The sequence below is a fragment of the Neofelis nebulosa genome, chromosome 6, assembly GCF_028018385.1.
Source record: "Neofelis nebulosa isolate mNeoNeb1 chromosome 6, mNeoNeb1.pri, whole genome shotgun sequence".
Classification (NCBI taxonomy): Eukaryota; Metazoa; Chordata; class Mammalia; order Carnivora; family Felidae; genus Neofelis; species Neofelis nebulosa.
This window is the reverse complement of record NC_080787.1, coordinates 24,892,788-24,915,085: the sequence shown is the minus strand read 5'-3', so window position 1 is coordinate 24,915,085 and position 22,298 is coordinate 24,892,788. Positions and strand designations below refer to the sequence as shown.

General features: G+C 51.5%; 1 protein-coding gene across 7 annotated transcripts in view; it reads left to right on the top strand.

Annotated features, from left to right (window-relative positions):
* Positions 1-20,472, top strand: part of RREB1 (ras responsive element binding protein 1) — a 183,528-nt gene extending 163,056 nt beyond the window's left edge. For 6 of the 7 annotated variants that reach the window (XM_058733096.1, XM_058733099.1, XM_058733093.1 and 3 more), the window contains 4 exons: positions 208-3,121; positions 9,708-9,872; positions 14,795-15,601; positions 16,980-20,472. In XM_058733096.1, coding sequence (XP_058589079.1) covers positions 208-3,121; positions 9,708-9,872; positions 14,795-15,601; positions 16,980-17,497 — 4,404 coding nt within the window. In that variant the 3' untranslated portion in view covers positions 17,498-20,472. The remainder of the gene's footprint in view (positions 1-207; positions 3,122-9,707; positions 9,873-14,794; positions 15,602-16,979) is intronic. The other variant, XM_058733100.1, reaches the window with a different exon arrangement.
* Positions 20,473-22,298: the final 1,826 nt, after the last annotated feature.

Below are 22,298 nucleotides of genomic sequence, written 5' to 3'. Positions count from 1 at the left end.
AATATGATGTTTAAGGTGCTTTGTGGTCTTCCTTATTCAGCCTAGGGACAGGAATTAGCAAGCAGGGGGAGGCCAACTCCTTAGATAGTACAGAGAGAGGCTGGGTACTGGGGCAGCTATATAACAGATACTTTCTGCATCTCGGGGTAGTGATTATTTTTAAATCCTCCTTATTCCCTTGCTTTTGCCAACCCGCCTTCCACACAGGCCTGGTGTGAAACAAACCTACGAAGGTGCATCAGCGAACAGCACCGTTTTGTCTGCGACACATGTGACAAAGCATTCCCCATGCTCTCCTCGCTCACCCTGCACAAGCAGACCCATGTCGCCACGGACCAGGGACGGGACAGGCTGCAGGCCAAGACCCTGCCTGGTGACGCCCTGGACCAGAAGGTCTTCCTGGCCTTGCTGGGCCTGCAGCACACCAAAGACGTCAGGCCTGCCCCCGCTGAGGAGCCCCTGCCGGATGACAACCAAGCAATACAGCTCCACACACTCAGGTGTCAGCTACCTCAGGACCCCGGCTGCACCAACATGCTGAGTCTGTCTCCTTTCGAAGCTGCTTCCCTGGGCGGCTCTCTCACGGTCCTCCCGGCTACCAAGGAGAGCATGAAGCACCTGTCCCTGCAGCCCTTCCAGAAGGGCTTCATCATCCAGCCCGACAGTAGTATTGTGGTCAAGCCCATCTCTGGCGAGTCCGCCATCGAGCTGGCTGACATCCAGCAGATTCTGAAGATGGCGGCCTCCGCCCCCCCTCAGATCAGTCTTCCGCCTCTCTCCAAGGCCCCTGCTGCCCCTCTGCAGGCCATTTTCAAACATATGCCCCCTCTGAAGCCAAAGCCCCTGGTCACCCCACGGACGGTGGTGGCCACCTCCACACCACCCCCTCTCCTCAATGCCCAGCAGGCCTCCCCGGGCTGCATCAGCCCCAGCCTCCCCCCACCGCCCCTGAAGCTCCTCAAAGCCCCCGTGGAGGCGGTCCCCAACGCCCACCTGCTACAGTCCCAGGCCGGAGCCCAGCCAGACACGGCCACGCAGCTCTTCCTGCAGCAGCCGCGGATGGAGCTGCCCGGCCAGGCCGAGATGAAGACCCAGCTGGAGCAAGACAGCATCATCGAGGCCCTGCTGCCCCTGAGCATGGAGGCCAAGATCAAGCAGGAGATAACGGAGGGTGACCTCAAGGCCATCATGACGGGGCCCAGCAGCAAGAAGACGCCGGCCATGCGCAAGGTGCTGTACCCCTGCCGCTTCTGCAACCAGGTGTTCGCCTTCTCGGGGGTGCTGCGTGCCCACGTGCGCTCCCACCTGGGCATCTCACCATACCAGTGCAACATCTGCGACTACATCGCCGCCGACAAGGCCGCGCTCATCCGCCACCTGCGGACGCACAGCGGTGAACGGCCCTACATCTGCAAGATCTGCCACTACCCCTTCACCGTCAAGGCCAACTGCGAGCGGCACCTGCGCAAGAAGCACCTCAAGGCCACCCGCAAGGACATCGAGAAGAACATCGAGTACGTGACCAGCAGCGCCGCCGAGATGGTGGACGCCTTCTGCTCCCCGGACACGGTGTGCCGGCTGTGCGGCGAGGACCTGAAGCACTACCGCGCGCTGCGCGTTCACATGCGCACGCACTGCGGCCGCGGCCTGGGCGGCTGCCCCAAGGGCCGCAAGCCCTTTGAGTGCAAGGAGTGCAGCGCCGCCTTCTCCGCCAAGCGCAACTGCATCCACCACATCCTGAAGCAGCACCTGCACGTGCCCGAGCACGACATCGAGAGCTACGTCCTGGCGGCCGACGGCCTGAGCCCGGCCGAGGCGCCCGTCGAGGCCTCGGGGAGGATCGAGGACGGTGGCGGGACCTTTGGCGAACGAAAACCGCTGGCCACCTTCCTGGAGCCCCAGAACGGCTTTCTCCACGGGGGCGCCTCCCAGCCTCTGCCTCCCCATGTCTCAGTCAAGTTGGAGCCCGCCAGCAACTTCGCAGTGGATTTCAACGAGCCCCTGGACTTTTCCCAGAAGGGCCTGGCCCTGGTCCAGGTGAAGCAGGAGAATGCCGCCTTTTTCCTGAGCCCCACCTCCTCAGCCCCCTACGACTGCTCCATGGAGCCCATTGACCTGTCCATCCCCAAGAACTTCAGGAAAGGAGACAAGGATACGGCTGCTCCTGCCGAAGTCAAGAAGCCTGAGCAGGAACCGGGGAGCGGTGAGCGGCCCTCTCCCGGTCCTCCACCGTGCGCTACCCTGCCAGTGACTTTGGGGCCCAGCGGGATCCTGGAAAAACCCGTGGCCCCTGCAGCTCCGGCCTCCGCAGCCACCACTCTGGAAGCACATGCTCAGCCCCTGCAGGGCTCCGTTCAGCTTGCTGTCCCCATCTACTCCTCAGCTCTGGTCAGCAGCTCCCCCATCTTGGGCAATTCCACCCTCCTCAGCAGCCCGGCACTGTTGCGGCCGCTGCGCCCCAAGCCCCCTCTGCTCTTGCCAAAGCCCCCCGTGACGGAGGAGCTGCCCCCACTGGCTTCCATCGCCCAGATCATCTCATCTGTGTCCTCGGCCCCCACCTTGCTGAAAGCTAAGGTGACAGAGCCGGGGCCCGCGAGCACTAGCAGCAATAGCGCGGCTCCTGACGGCTTAGGAAGTCCTGTCCCCAGAGCCGCCACCGCCCCCACCAACACCACCAGCCCAAAAGAATCCAGCGACCCGTCGCCTCCTGCCAACAGCCCAGAAGCAGCCTCCCCCACCGAGCAGGGGCCGGTGGGTTTGTCCAAGAAGAGGGGCCGGAAAAAGGGGGTGCGGAGCCGGCCCCGCTCCGGCAGCGGCGGGGTGGACCTGGACTCCAGTGGGGAGTTTGCCAGCATTGAAAAGATGCTGGCCACTACGGACACCAACAAGTTCAGTCCATTTCTACAGAGCGCAGAGGACGACGCTCAGGACGAGGTGGCCGGAGCCCCCGCCGACCACAATGGGCCCAGTGACGAGGAGCAGGGCAGCCCCACCGAAGACAAGCTGCTGAGGGTGAAGCGGAATTCCTACGCCAACTGCCTGCAGAAGATCAACTGTCCCCACTGCCCCCGGGTCTTCCCCTGGGCCAGCTCCCTCCAGAGGCACATGCTCACACACACTGGTAAGAGGGCCCACCAGGCCCCGAGTGCTACTTCCCAGAAGGGAGGCTGTGGCCTGGCCGGCCCCAGGGATGGGGAGAACAGGAGGTGGGGTCAAAAGTGTGGGACCCTTTTCCCATGGCCCCATTTCTAGCTTCTCTTCAGCCTCAGTCTCTGAAGCAGGGGGCTTGCCTGGTGATGCCAGCGGGTTTTCCCCCCGTGCCCTTGTAACCACAATGACCTATTCCTAGTGTCTCGGCCTTCGAGGAGCTGCTGGTGAAGGCAGTGTTGAATGTCGGTGTTTGGGGGGTGAAAATGGTCCTGGGCCCATTGGATCATTCACTTGCATCTGCCTCGGCCCTTCAGGAGGATGTACCAAGATCACTTGGTTCCCCACAGGAGGCAGCTAGGGAGAAGTGGAACTCGGTATTGAGGTATTGGTGCTTTGGCAGGAGAAAGTCCGTCCCAGATTCCTCAACGTTTTAAGACTTTGAACATTCTGTGAAGTTCTTTTGACTCCATATATTCTTAAAGGGAATATTGCAGACTTCATATTGCCAAAAAGATATATCCCAAAGTGTTTTTCAAATGTTAGTTTCTATATGTTGACTTTTAAAAAGCTTATTTAAGAGGATACATTTTTTTTAAGTTTATTTATTTTGGGAGAGAGAGAGACAGTGTGAGTGGGGGAGGAGCAGAGATAGTCCCAACCAGGCTCTGTGCTGCCAGCACAGAGCCAGACTTGGGTCTTGAACTCACGGAACCGCAAGATTGTGTCGTGAGCCAAAACCAAGAGTCAGCGGCTTCACTGACTTAACAGACGCCACCCAAGGGCCCCTGAAAGGATACGTTTTAAGTAATTTTATACCAGGTACTTCTAATAGTCACATGACCATTCGCTCTTGTCTTAATCCTGATTTACTGAATATTTATACATGGTTTATGTTATCGAAGTAGACGTAAATTGGGTGAGATCCTTAACTTTTTGGAGATTACCACCCAAATACTAATGGTGGGACCTAAAACCAAATAAAGAATTGCATAATACAGGATTGCCAGATAAAATACTGGATGCTAGGTAAACATAAATTTCAGATAAAAAGCAAATAACTTTTAGCACAGGTTAAATATGCAACATTGGGGATAGACTAAAAACTGATTTGTCATTTATTGGAAGTTCAATTTAACTGTTTTTGGTTGTTAGATCTGACAACCCCAGTCAGTTACAAGGCTTACGGTGGTGAGGGGAAGGTAGCGGGGAACTATGTGTGAGCCACACTCTGTAGTCAGGTGGGAAAGGCTTCATTCCAAAAGGTTGATTGTCACAGAAGGCTCAGAGACGCCCATGGCTGGCTGTTTCTACTCATGAGGGAGGGGAGAGCAAGTCTCTCTGAGATGCATCCTTTCTCTCTGGGGTGAGAGACCGGCTCAAACCCGCGACTCCAGTGGCAGCAAACCAGGAATACCTGCCCACGGAGGACTCAAATATGTAACAGGAACCAGAACTTCTAGATTTCTCAAGTGTGTACTGCCTTCTCAGGCTGCCATTTTCTTTTCCTTTGAGATCACTGAAGCCTGACAGAGTAACAGTTCTAAGACAGAAAAGAAGACACATCTTGAACAGGAGGTGCCCCACGCAGAGGTCTCTTGCCACTCTTTTTGGGTGACACTTGTTTGTCACCTGCAGAGCCTTTGGAGAAGTGCGTGCTTCTGCTACCACTTTCCAGAAAGCAGGTAGCTGGATCTCACGATGCATGTGGCTCTCACCATGCCACCTCCTCTACACTCCCCTGATGCCGTCCCCTCCGCCCTTCCCAGTGAACCACCAGTCTTCCTAATAGGACTGGAGCAGCTGGCATTTCCTTTCAAGAATTGTGCCCACGTCTCACAGGTGCCTCATCTGAGTTCCCACTTGTGAAAGCAGTCATTTCAATTGTCTGGCTTTCGAATGCCAAAATGTCCTAGTTGGTGTAAAGTCTGGTAGCATCTGGAAGCAGCAAGGAAGATGGGAGGCTTGTTTATGATGGAGTAGGGTGGGGTAGACATAAATAAAAACATGTTCTGCCACTTCTCCCGTTACTAGACCCTTGGCAGCTGTGTCTGTTGGAGCCCCATCCATGACCTCCTGTCGTTCCACGTGACAATCCCATGTCCTTCTAGTGAGGGTTGCTGGCCTTAACTTGAGGGGAGCACTCAGGGTTGGTCGAGAAACATTCCAGAGCTAGTCCTCATGACCATCCCATGAGGGCGATGTTGTCCACATCTTGAAGCGGGGAAATGAAGGCTTAGAGAGGCTGAGTAACTTGCCTGTGGTCTTAGAGCTGGAGTTCAAAGCCAGGGTCAAGTTCCCTGCAGCTGCCCCACAACCGAGGTATGTGGCTGCTGGTTCTCTGTTGGCAGGTGTATAGGGCATGCCTGCTTCTGCCGTCATGACATATCCTGACATGTACCAGGGCAGAAGGCTGGCAAGGGGCTGGAGATGAGGTGAACAGAGATATGGACCAGGATCCTAGTAATCAGACTGAATGACCTCAGGATAGTACTAGCCACACACACAGACACTGTATAAAGCTGACGCCCACTGGGCTCTGTTAATTTCCTTTGCTGTTTTACTTGCTTCAGCTTCCATTGACAGTCTCAGCATCACCTCTGTTAAATAATTTTATAGAGCACTTGGCTGTTGTGTCTGGTGTTGTGTTAGAACGTTTTCCATTCATCGAGTGTCACAGCTGGACAGAGCCTGGGAAATCATCTGACCCACCCACTCTTCCCACAGACTGGTGTTTTCCTGGTAGACGCTCAGCTATTGAAGAATCCCCCAGCTGCCTGTGCCTTGGCTCCCTAGCTTTCTGTGACATGCTCCCTCCGGAAACTTGGGAATAAAACTGAGGCTCATATGTATGAGCACAGAAACTAAACTCGGTTCTGAAATGGCCCTGTAAACAAAAGTGTTATACAGAAAAGAAGCCTTTTTTTTAAGTGTTGAAATCTAGCTTTGAGCAGTGTCTGGGTTTAGATCGCCTTTAAGCAAAACCACGTATGTGTCTCAAGAGTCCACCTCCTCGTGACCTCTTGGCAAACACACAGAACGATCATAATGCCAGTAAGTTGTCTCCTAGATGGGCAGCATTAGGTAGACCAGATGTTTTGTGTCCAGTGGGGCTCGCTGTGGCTCAGGCAAGGGGCACAGGACTCGGGTTCTAGGGATTGTGTCTCAGAAGGAAGCTGGCATCTGCCATCCTGTTTTATCTGCCCTGGTGAGCTCTCCATGCACAGCCGAGTTCCTTCCTTGCACTATTTTCCTAGCCTGTGTGCTGGTGAGCAGGGACGGTTCCTGGTTCCTTGCCTTCTCTGCTGAAGAGCATTGCCTCTTGGGGAGAGGACAGTCCACTGTCCCTTCCTTTTCCCCTTCATTTAGGCCACAGGCCAAGAGAGTACCAGAAAATGCAGCTGACCCGTTTCTGCTCATCCCCATCTTCCTCCCCTTTCAGTCCCTTTTCTCCCAAAATGAAGGAGTCAGGACCCTGGGATGACTGAAACTCCCTCCTCCCCCCCCCCCCCCCCAAGCTCTGACATTTTGGGATTCTCGCAGTTGATTCTAGCGCCTCTTCTTTGCCGACCTGAGGCCCTCCACCCTCACCTGTGCTACCCGCTGCTCAGGGGCAACTGGCGTCAGAGTTTGAAACCAGTTAAGATGGGCAAAGCTCAGCATGCAAAGTGCCTTGGACACCAGTGACGCTGGCTGCTTTTCACTTTCTGAAAGTGGTGGCCTTGGCCATTTTTGCCCAGCCAGCCTTCTGTCAAATACAGAAAGAAGCTTTCCCCACAAGGGTGGAGGGCAATGGAAAGAAGTCTGAGGGTATGAAGCTGAGTTCTCAAACTTACTCTCACTCTTCATTCTTCTGCTCCTGATGGCCCCAGCAGGCCAGATAGCATCACGTAGTACACGGTTTCCCCCTTTTCCTGACTGCTCTCTGAGAGTAGAGCATGATGCTGGCTAGCTGATGGTTTTTATGGCTCCTGCTGGAGGTGGAGGGAGGTCGTGAGTCTTTGGTGCAAAGATAACTTCTTGTGGTCACAGGTACATTTAGAAACACCTCTGCTAAAGCAGTAATTTGTGGCAGCTAACCAAGTAAGTGACATCATTTGATACTTTTCCGTGTAAATTACCCATCAACAAGTTTTGGGGAAACCTATCTGATGAAAAAATATTGGAAGTGTTCATGTTTTTCTCTGTCCATGCAATCAGAGAGCACACTATTATTTAAAAATGTAAGGCTTGCGTGTGTCAGTTATACAGCAGTAAAAATAAACGAGAGAGTGAATGAACAAGTGAATGTAAGGCTTATGCAGAGAGAGATAAATTTTTAAAGATTCCTGTTGTCACTTTGAGACTCTTCATAACCCAATACAGTACTCCGACATCTTTGGGCCGTTGTCTGAATTTAGTGTATGAATCTTCATCATGGGGCATGAACCTGGCTGTCCAAACCCAGCTGTAAAAGTGAAGCATTTACCAGTGTGGAAAATGCCAGAGGAAATCTTGTCATGGGAAGAAGCAAGCAGCCGATTGTTTTATTTCAAATTGAGAATTATCTAGTTCATCCTCATAGCTTCTGACTTGTTTTGCTCTCCGCTAATTCTCTCCCTCACTGCCTGGCCTCAGAGAAGCCATGATGTCGCCTTTGAAAATAAAACATTTCAAGTGTTTTTCTTACTTAAAACAGTGACAGTTGTTAAAGTTGTTACTTAAAACTTTAACAGTTGTTAAAGATTCTATTCAGTTTTTAGTGAAAAGCAAGAATAACGTGAAGCGTGCACCATAAAAAAAAAACAACAAAAAACCAGTCTTCATGTAAAGGCGAGTTGTTTTTGTTTTTCATTTTTGTCATTTTTACGACTTAGCAGAAACACCCACTGGGCTATGTGGAGGGAAGCTTTCAAGGGGTCAGTGGGTTCTCCACTTTTTTATCCTATAGGTCCCATGTGAGTTCCTTAAAAGCACACATGTCAGATCTGTGCGTTTCTCCTTCCGTGGTCTTTGATTGTTCCAGGCATCTGCATTCTTAAAAAGCTGCACTAGTGATTCTGAAGCTGAATTTTTCAGCTCAGGAGGGAAGGGACGTCCCCTTTCTTGGGATTGCTGCTGGTGCTAGAACTTGGCAGGGCAGCGATTCTGGCTGTGTGGGGTTGCACACCAGCGTGCTCTGTGTGAACAGCTCCCCCTGGAGTTGTGTGGTGTGCAGTGCTAATTCCCCCATCCCCTTGTGCTAAATAATCCCAGGCGCCAGGCCCTTGCGTTCCGCTCACAGTGAGTGCCCAGGCCTGTCACCTGCACTAGTTTGGGCATCCGTTGATAGTAACCGGGAGGTTGAAGGGCCTCTATGATTGGTGTTTTGAGGGGGTTGTGCTGGTTAACTTTGCTGCCAGTTTTTGACACGTGCATTTGATTGTGGCAGTCCCAAGGTTACAAGGCAAACATGCCAGGCTGCAGCTCTGAAGTGGTGTTTGTTAGTACACAAAACCTGTTCTCTTGTAGAATCAGACACCAGGACCTTAGCAATTGTGGGGGAAAGCAGAAGAAGCCTGCGATAGAGTAAATGATTTACCTCCACCTTCTCTCTCCTGAAGCTCACCTAATCCCTTCCCTTGTCCCCTTCCTGCTCGCCATCCTCCTTACCCTTGCTTTCTCCGCACATCCATCCACACGCACCCAGGACACGTTGCAGAAGAGCCTGGTCCGCATGTTGAAATATTGTGTTTACAGTACAAAAGGAATTGAAGTGGAAGGATAAGAGCAGCAAAGCAAATCAGGTTACTTCTGTCTCAGGAGTTACCCCAGTGTGGAGTGGGGGTGCAGAGGGCCCACTCAGCCACTTCTCTTCACAGGCAGCCAGGCAGGCCTGGAGCAGCTGATCTAACACAGACTCAGTTATTTGTTGGTCACTGTGTACTCCAGCAAGGGGAACAAAGACCCTTTAATGCAAGGAGCGGACCTCCTCTGCCTTGCCCGCTAGGACCACAGTGAGCTTGGGCAGAGGTCACTGTAGGACTGTCTCAGCCCCTTTCCCTGCCTCCAGTCTACTGTGGGCAGGCCGCACCCAGCTAGACCAGGAAGCCAGGAGCGGCTCCCAAAGACACGTCCAGGGACCCAAGATTCCAGTTTGACCCGCCAGTGTCTGTAGTACTTGCCATATCAGCCCTTACGAAGAGGCGGCTTCTCCTTGTGACAGACTCTAGGTGTTTCCTGGCTCTGCTCTAAAATCCCTTCACTCACTCACTCTTTTTGGTTGTCGTGTTTCTTAAGATTTTCGATTGTAATGCTGCTGTTTTACTTTAAACATCTTGGTTTCGTTGTTAACTTCTAGTATTTTGAAGACAAAACCTTCATTCCATTTCACTCAAGGGAAGATCTCATTTGAGTTGTTGATGTGGTATCAGTATTTTTTTAAGTGTGTGTGTGTGTGTGTGTTTTAAAGGAAGGGGTGGAGGGTGGGGGGCGGGGGGGGGGACAAATGCCAGTTACCCCAGAAGAATGAATGGAAAGCAACTTTTCTTTTTCGTTACAGTAGAAAGCCAGATAAATATATATTTTTTTTCCTGCTTCAGGTCAGAAACCCTTCCCTTGTCAAAAATGCGATGCCTTCTTTTCTACCAAATCTAACTGTGAACGCCACCAATTGCGCAAACACGGAGTTACCAACTGTTCCCTGAGAAGAAACGGGCTTATCCCCCAGTCAAAAGAGAGTGATGTTGGACCCCATGATAGCACAGGTAGTGCTTCCGGGTGACGGAGCGGAGGAGAGGGACAGAGGAGGGCAGCTCAGAGAGCCCTGCTGGCCAGCCTCGCACGCGTGTGGCAGGCTGCCTTCCTCATTTCTCTGTAGGACTCGGCAGTTGCCGTAGACGTGGGCCCTGCCGAGGACTGGGAAATGCAGCAGGATGGGGACTGGGGAAACACTGACCATGCCCCCAGATCGCTTTTCTGAGCCACTAGGGAAGATCTGTGCCCCTCACCCTCCCCCCTCCTCCACCAGCGGACACGTCTGTTCCTGCTGTCGGGTCCCTCTGGAAGTGGGGTGTGAGGTTGGGGGTACAGTTCTAGCTCTTGGTAGTATCCCGTCTAAAAGGGATATGAAACCTTACTGGCGCGGGGTGGTGTTTTCTCAAACCCCAGCCTCCGCCGCATCCTCCAGAGCAGAGATGGGCTCACTCAGATGTCAGGGTGTTTCAGGAAGTAGTGATGCCCAGCCCTCAACGGGGAGGGGTGCGTGGGGTGGGGGTGTTTTTCTCTTCAATAACTCTCTTCCCAGTAAAAAAAAAAAAAAAAAAAAAAAAAAACTTTTGTCTTGTTTGAAAAAGCACTCTGCATGTCCTTTCTTTAATCACATCTCTGCTTGACCTGAATCCGGGTATTATTCTCATGTGCTGATATGTGCTTCCTTCCTCCAGCCCCTACAGAGCAATTAACGGCTGCTCAGTGCGTCTCCTGCCACCTTTTTGTTTTTTTCCCTTACAGCTTCTGTTATTTACTCCTGTCCTCTATTCAGTACATTCCATCGTCTCCAAGTGCTGGGGTCCTGTGCTTCTCACCCCCCAAAACAAACAGATCAGAAAATTGGCTACTGCAGGTTACTTACCTACATGGCTAGTTGGCCATTGGTTAGTAACCAGCATGGATTTGATCCTGCAAATCCAGAAAGCTTGACATTTCCCCACTGCTCAAACCCAAAGAGGGTCTCCCCAAGATGCATTTTTCCAGGGGGTATAATTGTGCCCTGTGTCTGTCTCCCTCAGATTTGGGTGAGGATGGGAGCTCTGTTGTCTGGAAGTCCCCCTTTCCCCAGCCCACCTGTCCCTAAGTTACAGGGGGGAGAGGGGCACATCTGAATGGGTAGAATTTCCAGGAAGAGGAATCGATGTGGAACTTCTGCTTTTTCCCTGTACCTCCTCCAAGCCCTGAAGTGCCAGGCCCTTTGGTTAAGATCAAACCCTCTAAGGGTATAAAAATATAAGCCAGCTTGCTGGCTCCTCCCTCCGGCTTCCATTTCCACATCACTTGCCAGGATATTGGGGTAAAGAAAGATACAGACACCCATGGAACCTTGCCATAACTTGGATCCCTATGAGCCAGATTTCCGCTGTTCAGCCCCCAGGAAACCCACAGCGACGCTGGCGGAATTTGCTGCGGGTGATCACTCTTAATGTTTAACAGCCGGCCACTGTGTCACCTGGTAGCCCCTGAACATTTTCTCAAAGCCTGGTTTAGGAAAGCAGCCATGTGATTCCACCCACAGTTGTTCCAGAAGAGGGGCAGGAGTGGATCATCGAGGAGGTTAAGGGGAGCTCTCGGTTTCTCAAAGTTGCCAGATGCACATTTTGCATTCAGCTTCTTCATCCTCTGGAGGAACACAGAACCCAGATCTCCTGACCTCTAGACAGCTTATAGGAGCCTGCAGACACAAAGCTAATTCAAATACACATCTTAGCTTTGGTTCAGTGCCAGATTTTACGTTGTGGGTGTAGTTTTTAAATTTGCAGTTGTGAGTTCTGTTTTTCCACATCCCATCAGAGCTCCGCCTCCAGCCCATCCTGGAAGTTGTGTAGGGTTTCTTTAAGGGACAAAGCCTCTGGAAAGAGAAAATTCACTGAAAGCTGTAATGTGAAACCAGAGAAAATAAATGTTTGGTTTAATTGTGGTCACAATCCATACATAGTAAGAAAGAGGCAAGGACAGAGGGGTCAGGGAGGTGGAGTTGAGTGATTTCAAGGAAAGTTTCGAACCCAGGTGAGCACGGTGGGGGTATGGGGTGCTTTTGGGGCTCCCTCCCGTGAAGTTAAAAGTGAGGCTTTGGAGAAAGACCATTTTTAAAAACATAACAAAACCAAAAAAAAAAGGCAGGAAATGACCAAGGAAGTTCTTGAGAGGTTTTCTAGGTTTATATGCCTAGGTTAAAGTCCCTAAATTTGTTTTATAACATAAGTCTGACCTTTTCAATCACATAAGTTCTTTCAGGAACATATGCCCTAGATTCCCCCCCCCGCCAAAAGGAATCCTAACAATGCTACCAAGGGGCAGTTCTGGCTTAAGGGGCACATCGATCATTAAACCGAAGCTCTTTACTCACTTTCTCATGGCAGAGAGGTTCCCTAGCCCACTTTGCCTTTGGGTGATATTCGTGGTTCTTTTTTGGGTGATGCCTGTGGGAGCCTTCATACTTGGGGGCACATGCATGTCACTTTGTAAATCAGTAGAAACATGGAAGGTTTTACACTGTTCTTAACAGTGGCCGCCCTAAGCAGTCCAGGAGTCCGTGTGCCAGCGCACACTGCACCACAGGAAGTGCTTCTGGGCAGGTGAAATACAGACAGCAGCTTCCTCAACAGCTGTGCCCCTGCCCAGTCAGATTGGGTATTTAGGCTGGTAGTTGGTCACATCAGCTGAGTAGCATAGAATTTCTAGGAAGCAATAGATATTTCATTGTGGCACTGACCTGAAAGTCTCCCCTTTCCCTGTAGCAGGAGCTGTGGGTTTGTTATCTACTGGTGCACGCAGGATTCCCGCTTCCACTAGCAATTTTCTTAGATTTAGCATCATGAATGAGGGACTGGGAGAGACAAGAGAACAGAGTAACACTGCTTATAAAAGTCACTGGTTGTACTAGCTGCATTTGAAAGTGTAGGCAGTTGACGAAGGTGGGGATCAAAATAGGACCTGGCAGGCATTAGAAGCTGGATATCCATGAAATGAGAAGCTAAGTCTACTGTTGCCAGGAATCACTAATAAAAATCAGTTGGAGTTGCTAGAACTTCAAGGGTACGGGACTGCTCTGTTAAAACACTCCCCCTAGTGGAAGTTTGGTAGAGCACAGTCAAGCCTCCTTTTGTTCACTAGATACAGGATGAGCTAAGGAAGGAAGGACGGGGGGAATGAGAACAATCTGATATTAGCATATTTACTTGGGTTTCGTTTCAGAAGTCATGATTTTTATTTCAAGATCATCTTAAATATGATCTGCAGTGAAACTTGAAAATAACCCATGTTCTTTGGTGAAAAAAAATAATAAGCAAAACTGCCTAGAACATACTGGGACAAATAGGAAGTAACCAGAGATTAAGCTTTTTTTTTAAGAAACTGAGCATTCTATGCTTTTTTTTTTTTTTTTTTTTTTTTTTTTTGGTAGAGCTTATACCAAAATCCATTTAATAGATGCTCCCCATTGGAATGATTCCCAAAAATGGGCATATAGTTTTAGTTAATAAGACCTAAGACATTGGTGTGTATATCTCAGGAGTCTTCTTTAAATTTTTGGATAATTTTTTTTAACTTTTGGATAATTTATAAAATCACTTATTGACAGAAATCTTATATCCACACCACACATATGTGTTTCCTTCTGAAGCCTCTTGAGATAAACAGTGGCTGCCAAAAGGTGCAGTCAGAACAAAACCAATGAAATTATGTAAGTGGGAGTGCCGTGTAGATGGTTGTACATAAGCCAAAAGCCCCAGGCAGGAGTGACCACAGCAAGGGTAGGACCAGCTCCTTCACCCCCAGCCCCAGGACTGCCTTGATGGCAAATCGAGTGGGTGACTCAGTGATGGACATGGTGATATGTCTGGTCACCTCAAGTGAGGGTCCAGGTTAGGTGCCTGAATCTGCTGGCTCAGGCACTGTGATCCGAGATCAGCATCATGAGGCAGGTGCATCTGACCTAGGAGCCAGGAAACAATGGGCTCTGTCACCCTAATTGAGGAATTTCCGAATCCCTGCCCTAAGAAATTGGATCTAGAATTAAATAGTAGGTCTCAGCAGACAGCCTCGGGGTCATAGCACATAAAGAAGTCATTAAGTCCGTATTCAACCTGAATGAAGAGAAGATGGTGCTTGTGAGAAATACTGTGGTCTGTTCTGTGTCATTGGTGCTGCCCCAGTGCCATCCCTTACGAAGGTCATTAGAAACCAGTAGACTTGCCACGTCTCGCTTTCCTATGGAGGGTGGATAGGCGGGAACAAATGAAGAGATAGGAAGTGTTTCCACTCACTGCGTGGGGTCCTCACAGCAGCCAGGGAGGCCTCCAGGTGTGCATGCATCTCCTGCCTTGGAATTCTACCCGGGAGTTAGCCTTCGGACGGGAGCGCGTGTGCCATGGCACAGAATACATGCTTTGGGCCATTGTCTGTGAGTCGCTCAGCAGGTACTATGTTCGGGCAGTGGTCCTATATATGTTGCATGTTTGTATAATCTCTTTGCACTGGAAAAATAACTTACAGCTCCGCTTCCTCAACCTCCCTAGTGCTGCGAGTCTCTGGAATGCACCAACTCTCCTCTCTCGCCGATCCTTCTGTCTGTGCTGCCCTGAGTTGCTCACACCTTCTGGGGGCCTGAGCATCCCTATGTGTGGCCGTGGAGGGTGCCTGGCACCGCTAGGGGGCAGTGGAAGGGGAGGGCCGGAGCTCCGAGGGCAGCCTGCCCTGTGACCCCAACCCGTGTGTTTCGTCAATTAACCCCAGGTTCGCTGCGGCCTTTGGGGATATGAGTGGTAACAAGGAGTGGGGGTAGAGGTATCCTCGCTGGGCTTGGTATACGGGCCTGGGGGTGGTGGGTCCAGCCGAGAGTCACAATGGGACCCTTGGAAGGAGCGTGTTGGGTGGCGTTGGGCCTCAGCCTGTGCCCCTGTGCTCACTCCCACAGATAGCCAGTCGGACGCAGAGACCCCAGCGGTGGGGGGCGAAGTGCTGGACCTCACCTCCCGGGAGAAAGAGCAGCCCGCAGCAGAGGGAGCCCCTGCGCCCATCCAGGTCCAGGAGGAGCTCCCTGCAGAGGAGGGGCAGCGGGGACCAGCCAGGGACGGGGAGGAGCAGGGAGCCGGGGAGAGCCAGGAGCGTGAGGACCAGCACAGCATGGAGGAGAGGGACGAGGACGCGGACGGCCCGGAGGAAGATACCGTCAGCAACAAGAGCCTGGACCTCAACCTTGCCAGCAGGCTGATGGGCTTCAAGCTGGCGGAGGGCGAAGGGGGCGCCGCGAGCAGCGGGGGCCCCGCCCAGCAGGACCAGAAGCACGCCTGCGATGTCTGCGGCAAGAGCTTCAAGTTCCTGGGGACCCTGAGCCGCCACCGGAAGGCCCACGGCCGCGAGGAGCCCAGAGAGGAGGGTACGGGCGCGAGCGGAGGGGCCGAGGGCCCTCTGCCCGTCCCCGCCGTGCCGCCCGCTCCTGAGCCTGAGGAGAAGCCCGCCAACCCCTCCTCGGAGGAGCCCCCGGCGGAAGAGGTGTCTTCAGCCGCGGAGAAGCAGGGCGAGGAGGCCGAGGGCGCCTCCGACGGGGAGGGCGTGGCCGAGAAGAAGCCCTCGGAGAAGAGTGACGATGACAAGAAGCCAAAGACAGACTCCCCGAGAAGCGTGGCTAGCAAGGCGGACAAGAGGAAGAAGGTGTGCAGCGTGTGCAACAAGAGGTTCTGGTCCCTGCAGGACCTGACTCGGCACATGCGGTCGCACACAGGTAAGGGCGGGGCATGCCCAGGCGACGCTTCCCGCACCTGCGCAGGGAGCATGCTCCAGCGAGGAGGCCAGTCGGGGTCTGGAGGAGGCGCCTCCCCTGAATGGCCAGAGACTGTTTCCTGAGTGTGTCTGCTGGGCGCGACAGGCACCATAAACTAGGAATTTAACAGACTGTTCTCTTAGCAGTTGGAACATACAGGGTCCTGGCAGGGAGGTGGCAGGGTGGGCCCTCAGCAGTGATATTTTTGAGAGCATTTTGGTCAGCCGTCTGAGCCTCAGCCTTTCTATCTGTAGAAAGGGGACGAAGGCTGCCATGTCTCATAGAATCATCTAGAAGAATGTGGGTGCTGGCGTTGGGGGCCCGTGGTGAGCCTGGGAAGGACCGGGGGTGTGGCCTGTGGACAGGTGCTCTGTGGGAGGCACCTGGGCTTCCTCATCAGCCCTCAGGTGGAAAATTGGCTGCTGAAGCACAAAGCAAGGGGTTTTTCGTTACTTGGCTCTACGACAGCCAAGCTGATATCATTGAACAGGAGCTTCATAGGCATGTCTGGGTGTCCTTGCTCCACACGTGTCCTTGCTCCTCCTGGAACTCCCTAGGTAGGAACCCCAAAGCAGGGGCCATTGTTCTGGTAGAAAGGAAGACACTTAAACGTACTTATGAAGCCAAAAGATGCAAACACATCCCACCTACCCCCTCCACAGAAGAAACCCAGGCCCCACATCTTGGTCTTGGTTTTCCTCCCGTCCCTGCTGCTACATCCACGGTGCACACATACTCCCTGCACACTCCTCTGCCTTGCAGTCCACAGGGCCTGGGCTCTGGGGATCGGAGGGCTCCCATGCTTGGCTCCTGGGAGAGAGTGGTTCTTGAGCTCCTGGCAGGTAATTTTCTCAGGTGCTCACAGCTCAGTATTTGTGAGCAAGAGGGAAAGCCCCAGCTGCTCCGTATCAGAACACAGAGTATCTGGCACCTTTGACTTAGGAGATGCCTGTCTTGCACAACCCTTGGAAGTGATGCCTGTCCCCATGGGAGGGACCTTGCTGCTGTCCTTCGCTAGGTTTTTTTTTTGTTTTTTTTTTTCAGGGTAGTCTGGATGTCCACAAGGCTTCCACCCTGAGACTGTGGTTCCTGCATCCTATGGGGAAAACCTAGGTTGAGGGATGAAAGGGAGAGAGAAGCTGAGGCCAGCCCCGTGCATATCTATGACCTTATTTTGCCAATTCAGACAAATAAGAGGGTTTCCCTGAGAATGGGGTCCTGACCCTTGCTACCTGCTGCCCCTTTGCCTGCTCACATGGCTACTGCTTTTGCGTAGGGAGGAGAGGTGGATACTGGTGGCCTTACCATTGATGTGACTTCTTTTTTCCTGTTGCTCCAGGAGAAAGGCCATACAAATGTCAGACGTGTGAGCGGACCTTCACCCTGAAGCACAGCCTGGTTCGCCATCAGCGGGTCCACCAGAAAGCCAGGCACGCCAAGCAGCTTGGGAAGGACAGCGACAAGGATGAGCGAGGCGAGGAGGACAGTGAGAGTGAGTCCACCCACAGCGGCAACAACCCTGTCTCCGAAAACGAGGCCGAATCGGCTCCACCAGCCAGCAACCACGTTGCCGTCACCCGGAGCCGGAAGGAGAGCCTGGCCAACTCGACCAAGGATCCCAGCCGCAGGGAGGAGCGGGCAGGGGGCCGGACGGCAGGTGCCAGCCAGGCTGAAGCCGGCAGGAATGCCCCCAAGGCCACTCCAGCGGGCAGCCCCAAGGAGCAGGTGTCTCAGGGTGACGCAGACCCTGAGAGCCCGGCAGCCCTCGTGCAAGACCTGCCAGAGCTGCAGGGCAAGAGGTCCACCCATCCCCTCCTGGCAGCAGACGGTGCCTCACCACTCCTGGGAATGGAATGACAGCTTGTCTTGTCCCCCCACCAGCACACAGACAAAGCCAGCAGAGCAAAGTGTCCTGAATCTATGTTTCATGAGGTTTTCTCAGTGCCCTTCAGCTTTCGGGGAGTGAGAGAGAGAGTGACATGAGCAGGAGCGGGCCATCTTGTCCGGTGCCATAGCCTTACATCCCCGTGCGAGAGATGCAGCATGGACAGTTCGAGTGCCTTAACTACTCACCAGTCCTTCGGTGTCAGCCTGGGTGTTGTGTTTTCCCAAAATGACTTTCTGAAAAACAAAGCAAATATTTTAATGAATTATTTGGAGAGGACCTTTTCATTTAAGCATTAATGTTACCTTCTGTATTTGGTGTGTGTGAGCTTGTTCTTGCGAATCTGTGATAGTAACGAATGTTCTGTGAGCTGGAAACAGAAAAAAAAAAATACACCCTTGGATACCCATAGCCAATAACTGGAAGAAAATGATGTGAATTTCATGTAAATTACCAGAGGAAATATGGATAAGATATTCTTTTCTCAAATAGACCTTTTCTCTTGTTCTGTTTGCTACATGGTGGAGCTGTGATTGGGTCCTCGGTGTTGCAGGATGTGGTCGATGAAGGTTTCCAATTTGGTGCAAGCCAAACCAGGAAAGATTCTAGCTTCAACCTTGTACGTGTTTTCAGCGTTAGCCGTGGTATTACTGTTCAAATGTCAAGACATCCGTTCTTAACTTGCAGAGAAGAGTTATGCTGGCAACTTACCCTATAGAAAACATGCACAGATGTCATATATCTGATTTCCCTCCCCCTTTTGGTATATGTATTATTAATATTATTATTATTATTATTATTATTAGTTCATCAGTTTGCTGGTCTCTGCAGTCAGCAGAAACAAATGGGCAATATTTGTCCGGGGAGACCTGGGCTGCCGCTGGGTCCCCATGTGGGCATCTGCCCCCCGCCTCCCCCACACCTGGGTGGTAGCTCTTCCACTGTACTTAGACAAGCCTTTTTTCCGTGACTGCAGAATCCAGCAGGGGCCATGAACGGTCCTCCCACACGGCCGAAGAGCAGCTCAGAGAGGGGAGAGCAGGAGGCACGCGCCCAGGGCTTCTGAGAAAGTCGGGCAGCAAGGAGACCTGTCCCTTACCGGTCCTCCTGTCAAACCCAGCCCAAGCCTTACCCGCCTGTGCTACTGTCATTTTTCAAAGCGAGGAAGTACTACTACTGGTAATAAAACTGCACATGCAAGATTGAAGATGAAAAATAGATTTGTATTTACCTTCCTGTGATTTGGGGTTGGTGCTTGATGATAAATGTGCTGTTTCTAGCTCCTGAAATAGCCTGAACCCCTGGGTGCAAAAAGGCAGGATTTTTTTTTTTTTTTTTCCATGAGCATCCCATACAGGTAATCGAATTCCCTCACTGTAGCCGCCAGCAGTGAAAAGAAATCTATCCTACTGTAGCTGAGCTTGTGTTCAGCATCCGGTCCTCCAGCCAAGACCTCCAGGGTGCCCGAGCCTTGTGCTGCCAGGGGCCTCCTGTGCTGCTCCACCACTCAGCCCCTCTCACCTTCCCCCTGCAGGACCCCCATCCCCACCCCTCCCAGGACCCTTGACCCTCCTAGCCCTGAGCACCGCCCCCCCCCACACACACTTTACTTACACTCATGCACACAGAGACACACAGACCCTTTTCTCTCCGCTTCCTTAGCGATTTCTCGTGGCCAAAATCCAACCTCCCATACTTCAAAGGAAGATCTATATTCTTGAGATAATGAAAAGTGACGTCTTTGCATGTGAAAGGAAAAAGGTTGAGGTATATATGATTTGTAACTGTGTTGGGGATGTATGAACCCAGAACGAGGTTTTATTTAGATGAATACAAATCAGAACCAATGATCCCCTGTATCACTTTTATACTAAGTGTGGTTTGCTTAGTTGAAACCAGTTCGTGCATCCCTTCCATTTTTTTTTTTTTTAATGACGATTGTTATTGTTATTTTTGTTGTTATTATTTGGGGTATCTTGTGTTTTGTTTTTCTTTGCAACTCTCCACACTAAAACTCACAACCATGTGGAGAGAAGCCATGAGTTAACCCTTTACGCCGCGGTGAGATGTAGCAGGAAACGGCCCGGCAGAACTGCTGGGCCACAGCTCGCAATAATCACTATTGATTTAAAGCTTTATTTAGCCTCCATCTGTACCCTCGTAGTCAATAAGGTCTTGCCACATTTTATTAGTGAGGTTGAGAAATGTATTATTTGTTTGTTGTTCTGCCCCTCCCCCCCCCAATATTAAACTGTGAAATTTGTGATTTGTTTAAACTCTGGGTGAATCATAGTTTAGTTTGCATGTCCAGCTAATTTGTTCCTATACATTTTGTTTGATTCTCTTTCTCCTTCTCTCAGGGCTTTTACAAAAAAAAAAAAAAAAAGTATATATATATATATATCCATATATATATATATATATATATGTGGATCTTCTGAAAAGTTTTTTGAGGTGCAAGTTTTTTTCTCTTGTTTTTTCTCTTTGATTTATGGACACAATGCTGAGATTCAATCACTACATGAAACTCCTGGCTGTGAAAACAAAATATAAAACCCGGGGCTGTTTGCCAAACAGTCCCGGGGGAAGCTATGTGACAGTCAGATGCCAGTTTCAGAAAGATACATCATACCTTCAAACCCCCCTCATTTCTAGCCTCTCTTTCTTCAAGAAGGAAGTTGATCCCAGTGATTTCAGCCCATGCATTAAACAGGAAACAATAATAAATATGTAGAATTCATATTTTTCTAAAGGGAACTTAAAAACTGCTGCTACATGTTATGTACAAAACCGGTTTATGCCACATGAACAGAATCACGAGTTTGGTTTTGGTACTTTGTGTCCCTCTTTGTATTCAGTTGTATAATACTTCCAAATTCAAAATGAGAAGAAAAGCTGTTCTGTATCAAACCATCTGAGCAATAAATGTTATATTTTAAAAATGGCAGATTGCTGGTCACACGGCCCTCCTGTGATTTGCTGTCACCCCACCACCTTATCCAGCCCCCAAACCGCAGCCCGTGCAGGACAGGCCGCTGGTGTCCAGGGCCGTCAGGGGAACTGTGAGCCTTCTCCCCTTCAGCGTGGGGCACCCACGAAAGACAGCTCTGTCCCCCAGGTGGCGTCTCTGAAAAGAAGAGACGTGAAAAGAAGAGCCACCTGTGCGTGGCTGCAGGTGCAGGGCTGGCTCAGGTGGGAGGGTGGGTGGGAGAGTGGGAAGTCAGGACGTGCAGGGGCCTTTGCAGTGATTTCACCCGCGGCCTGGGAGGTGACGCGTCTGTACTGGTTTAGCAACAGCGAAAGGGGAATTGTGTTTTCTGGACAGCACCTCCTGTGATGTCCGCTTTGCCTTTTCCTCCTGCCCGTTATAAGGGTGCAGGGGAACCCAAGTAGGGGGACTGGGGGTGGGGAGGTCTGTCGTTGTAAAGTAGCAAATGTGCAAGGTCCCGAATCTTCTAAGCCAGGACTCAAAAAGTAACTCGGGGAAGCTGGGTTCAGGGCAAGCTGTGGACAGTGCTTAAAATGCATTCACCGTGGTACAGGGCTAAGTGCCGGGTCACAGCGAGACAAGAGGTGCAGTGCTCTCTCTGGTCTGTAAGACTTCCAGGGCCCTCTGTTGGGAGACCCCACACATACACCCCTCTCTCACCAGCCCCCAGGAGACTGGCTGCAATGCCAGCAAGAGGTCTTGAACTTATATTAAAATAAGATAATCAAATAACTTGGGAATGATTCTAATGTAATGACTGGACAAGCCTCTCCAGTTGTGGGGGGTGGGTGCTGCTGGCCATCGACGCATTTACAGCCCCCTACCCCATCCCCCCAGGGTGGATGGAGTCATTTCCCTGACTGGGGATTTGGACTGCACTGGTCAGTGTGAAGAGCAAGTGAGCCGCCCCTGGGGAGCATGACAGAAAAGACAGGCACAGCACTAAGCATGGAGAATAAGGCAAGAACAAAACAGATCCCTTTCCTTGTGGAACTTGGGTTTTAAGTGGTAGACAATAAACTCTAGGGAGGAAGATGCAGAGGAATGCAGGTCCAGAGGGGAAAGGAGGCAATGGGGGCCTGGGGGCCAGAAGGGCTGAACAGGACGACTGGAGAGGTCTCAGGACAGCAAGCAGCAAGAAAGTCACCCACACAGATGTTTGGGGCAGGGCCCTGGAGAGAAAGGCCTTGGGGGAGCCTGCCAGGTCTGCAGAAGCCTCGAGACTGGAGTAGGATGAGCAGGGGGGCAGGGGCAACAGGCGACAAGGGCAGAGGGGCTTGCTGGCTGCCTGTGGACCGTGGGATGATGGGGCGGGTGGGTACAGGGAGGCCGTCGAAAGGTAGTCACAGTGACACAGGCCAGAACAGGCAGCAGCTTGGAACGGAGTGATGAGGTGAGACACTGAGAAGAGGTTGGGTTCACCGTATATTTTCAAGGGGAGCCGACAGGACTGGATGAGCCATCAGATCCATTAGCTACAGAGAAGTCAAAGCTTTGAGACACCAGCCAGAGCACACAGGCTTAGCTGTGACATCCAGATGTTCAGAATTCACTTTTACTTTATTTTTTTAAGCTTTTTTTATTGTTTTTATGTATTTTGCAAGAGAGAAAGAGCGTGAGTGGGGGAGAGGCAGAGAGAGAGAGAGAGAGAGAGGGAGAGAATGCCAAGTACCCTCCACACTGTCAACTCAGAGCACAATTTGGGGCTCCAGCTCGGGGCTCCAACTCACAAACTGTGAGATCATGACCTGAACTGTAATCAAGAGCCGGGCGCTTAACCAACT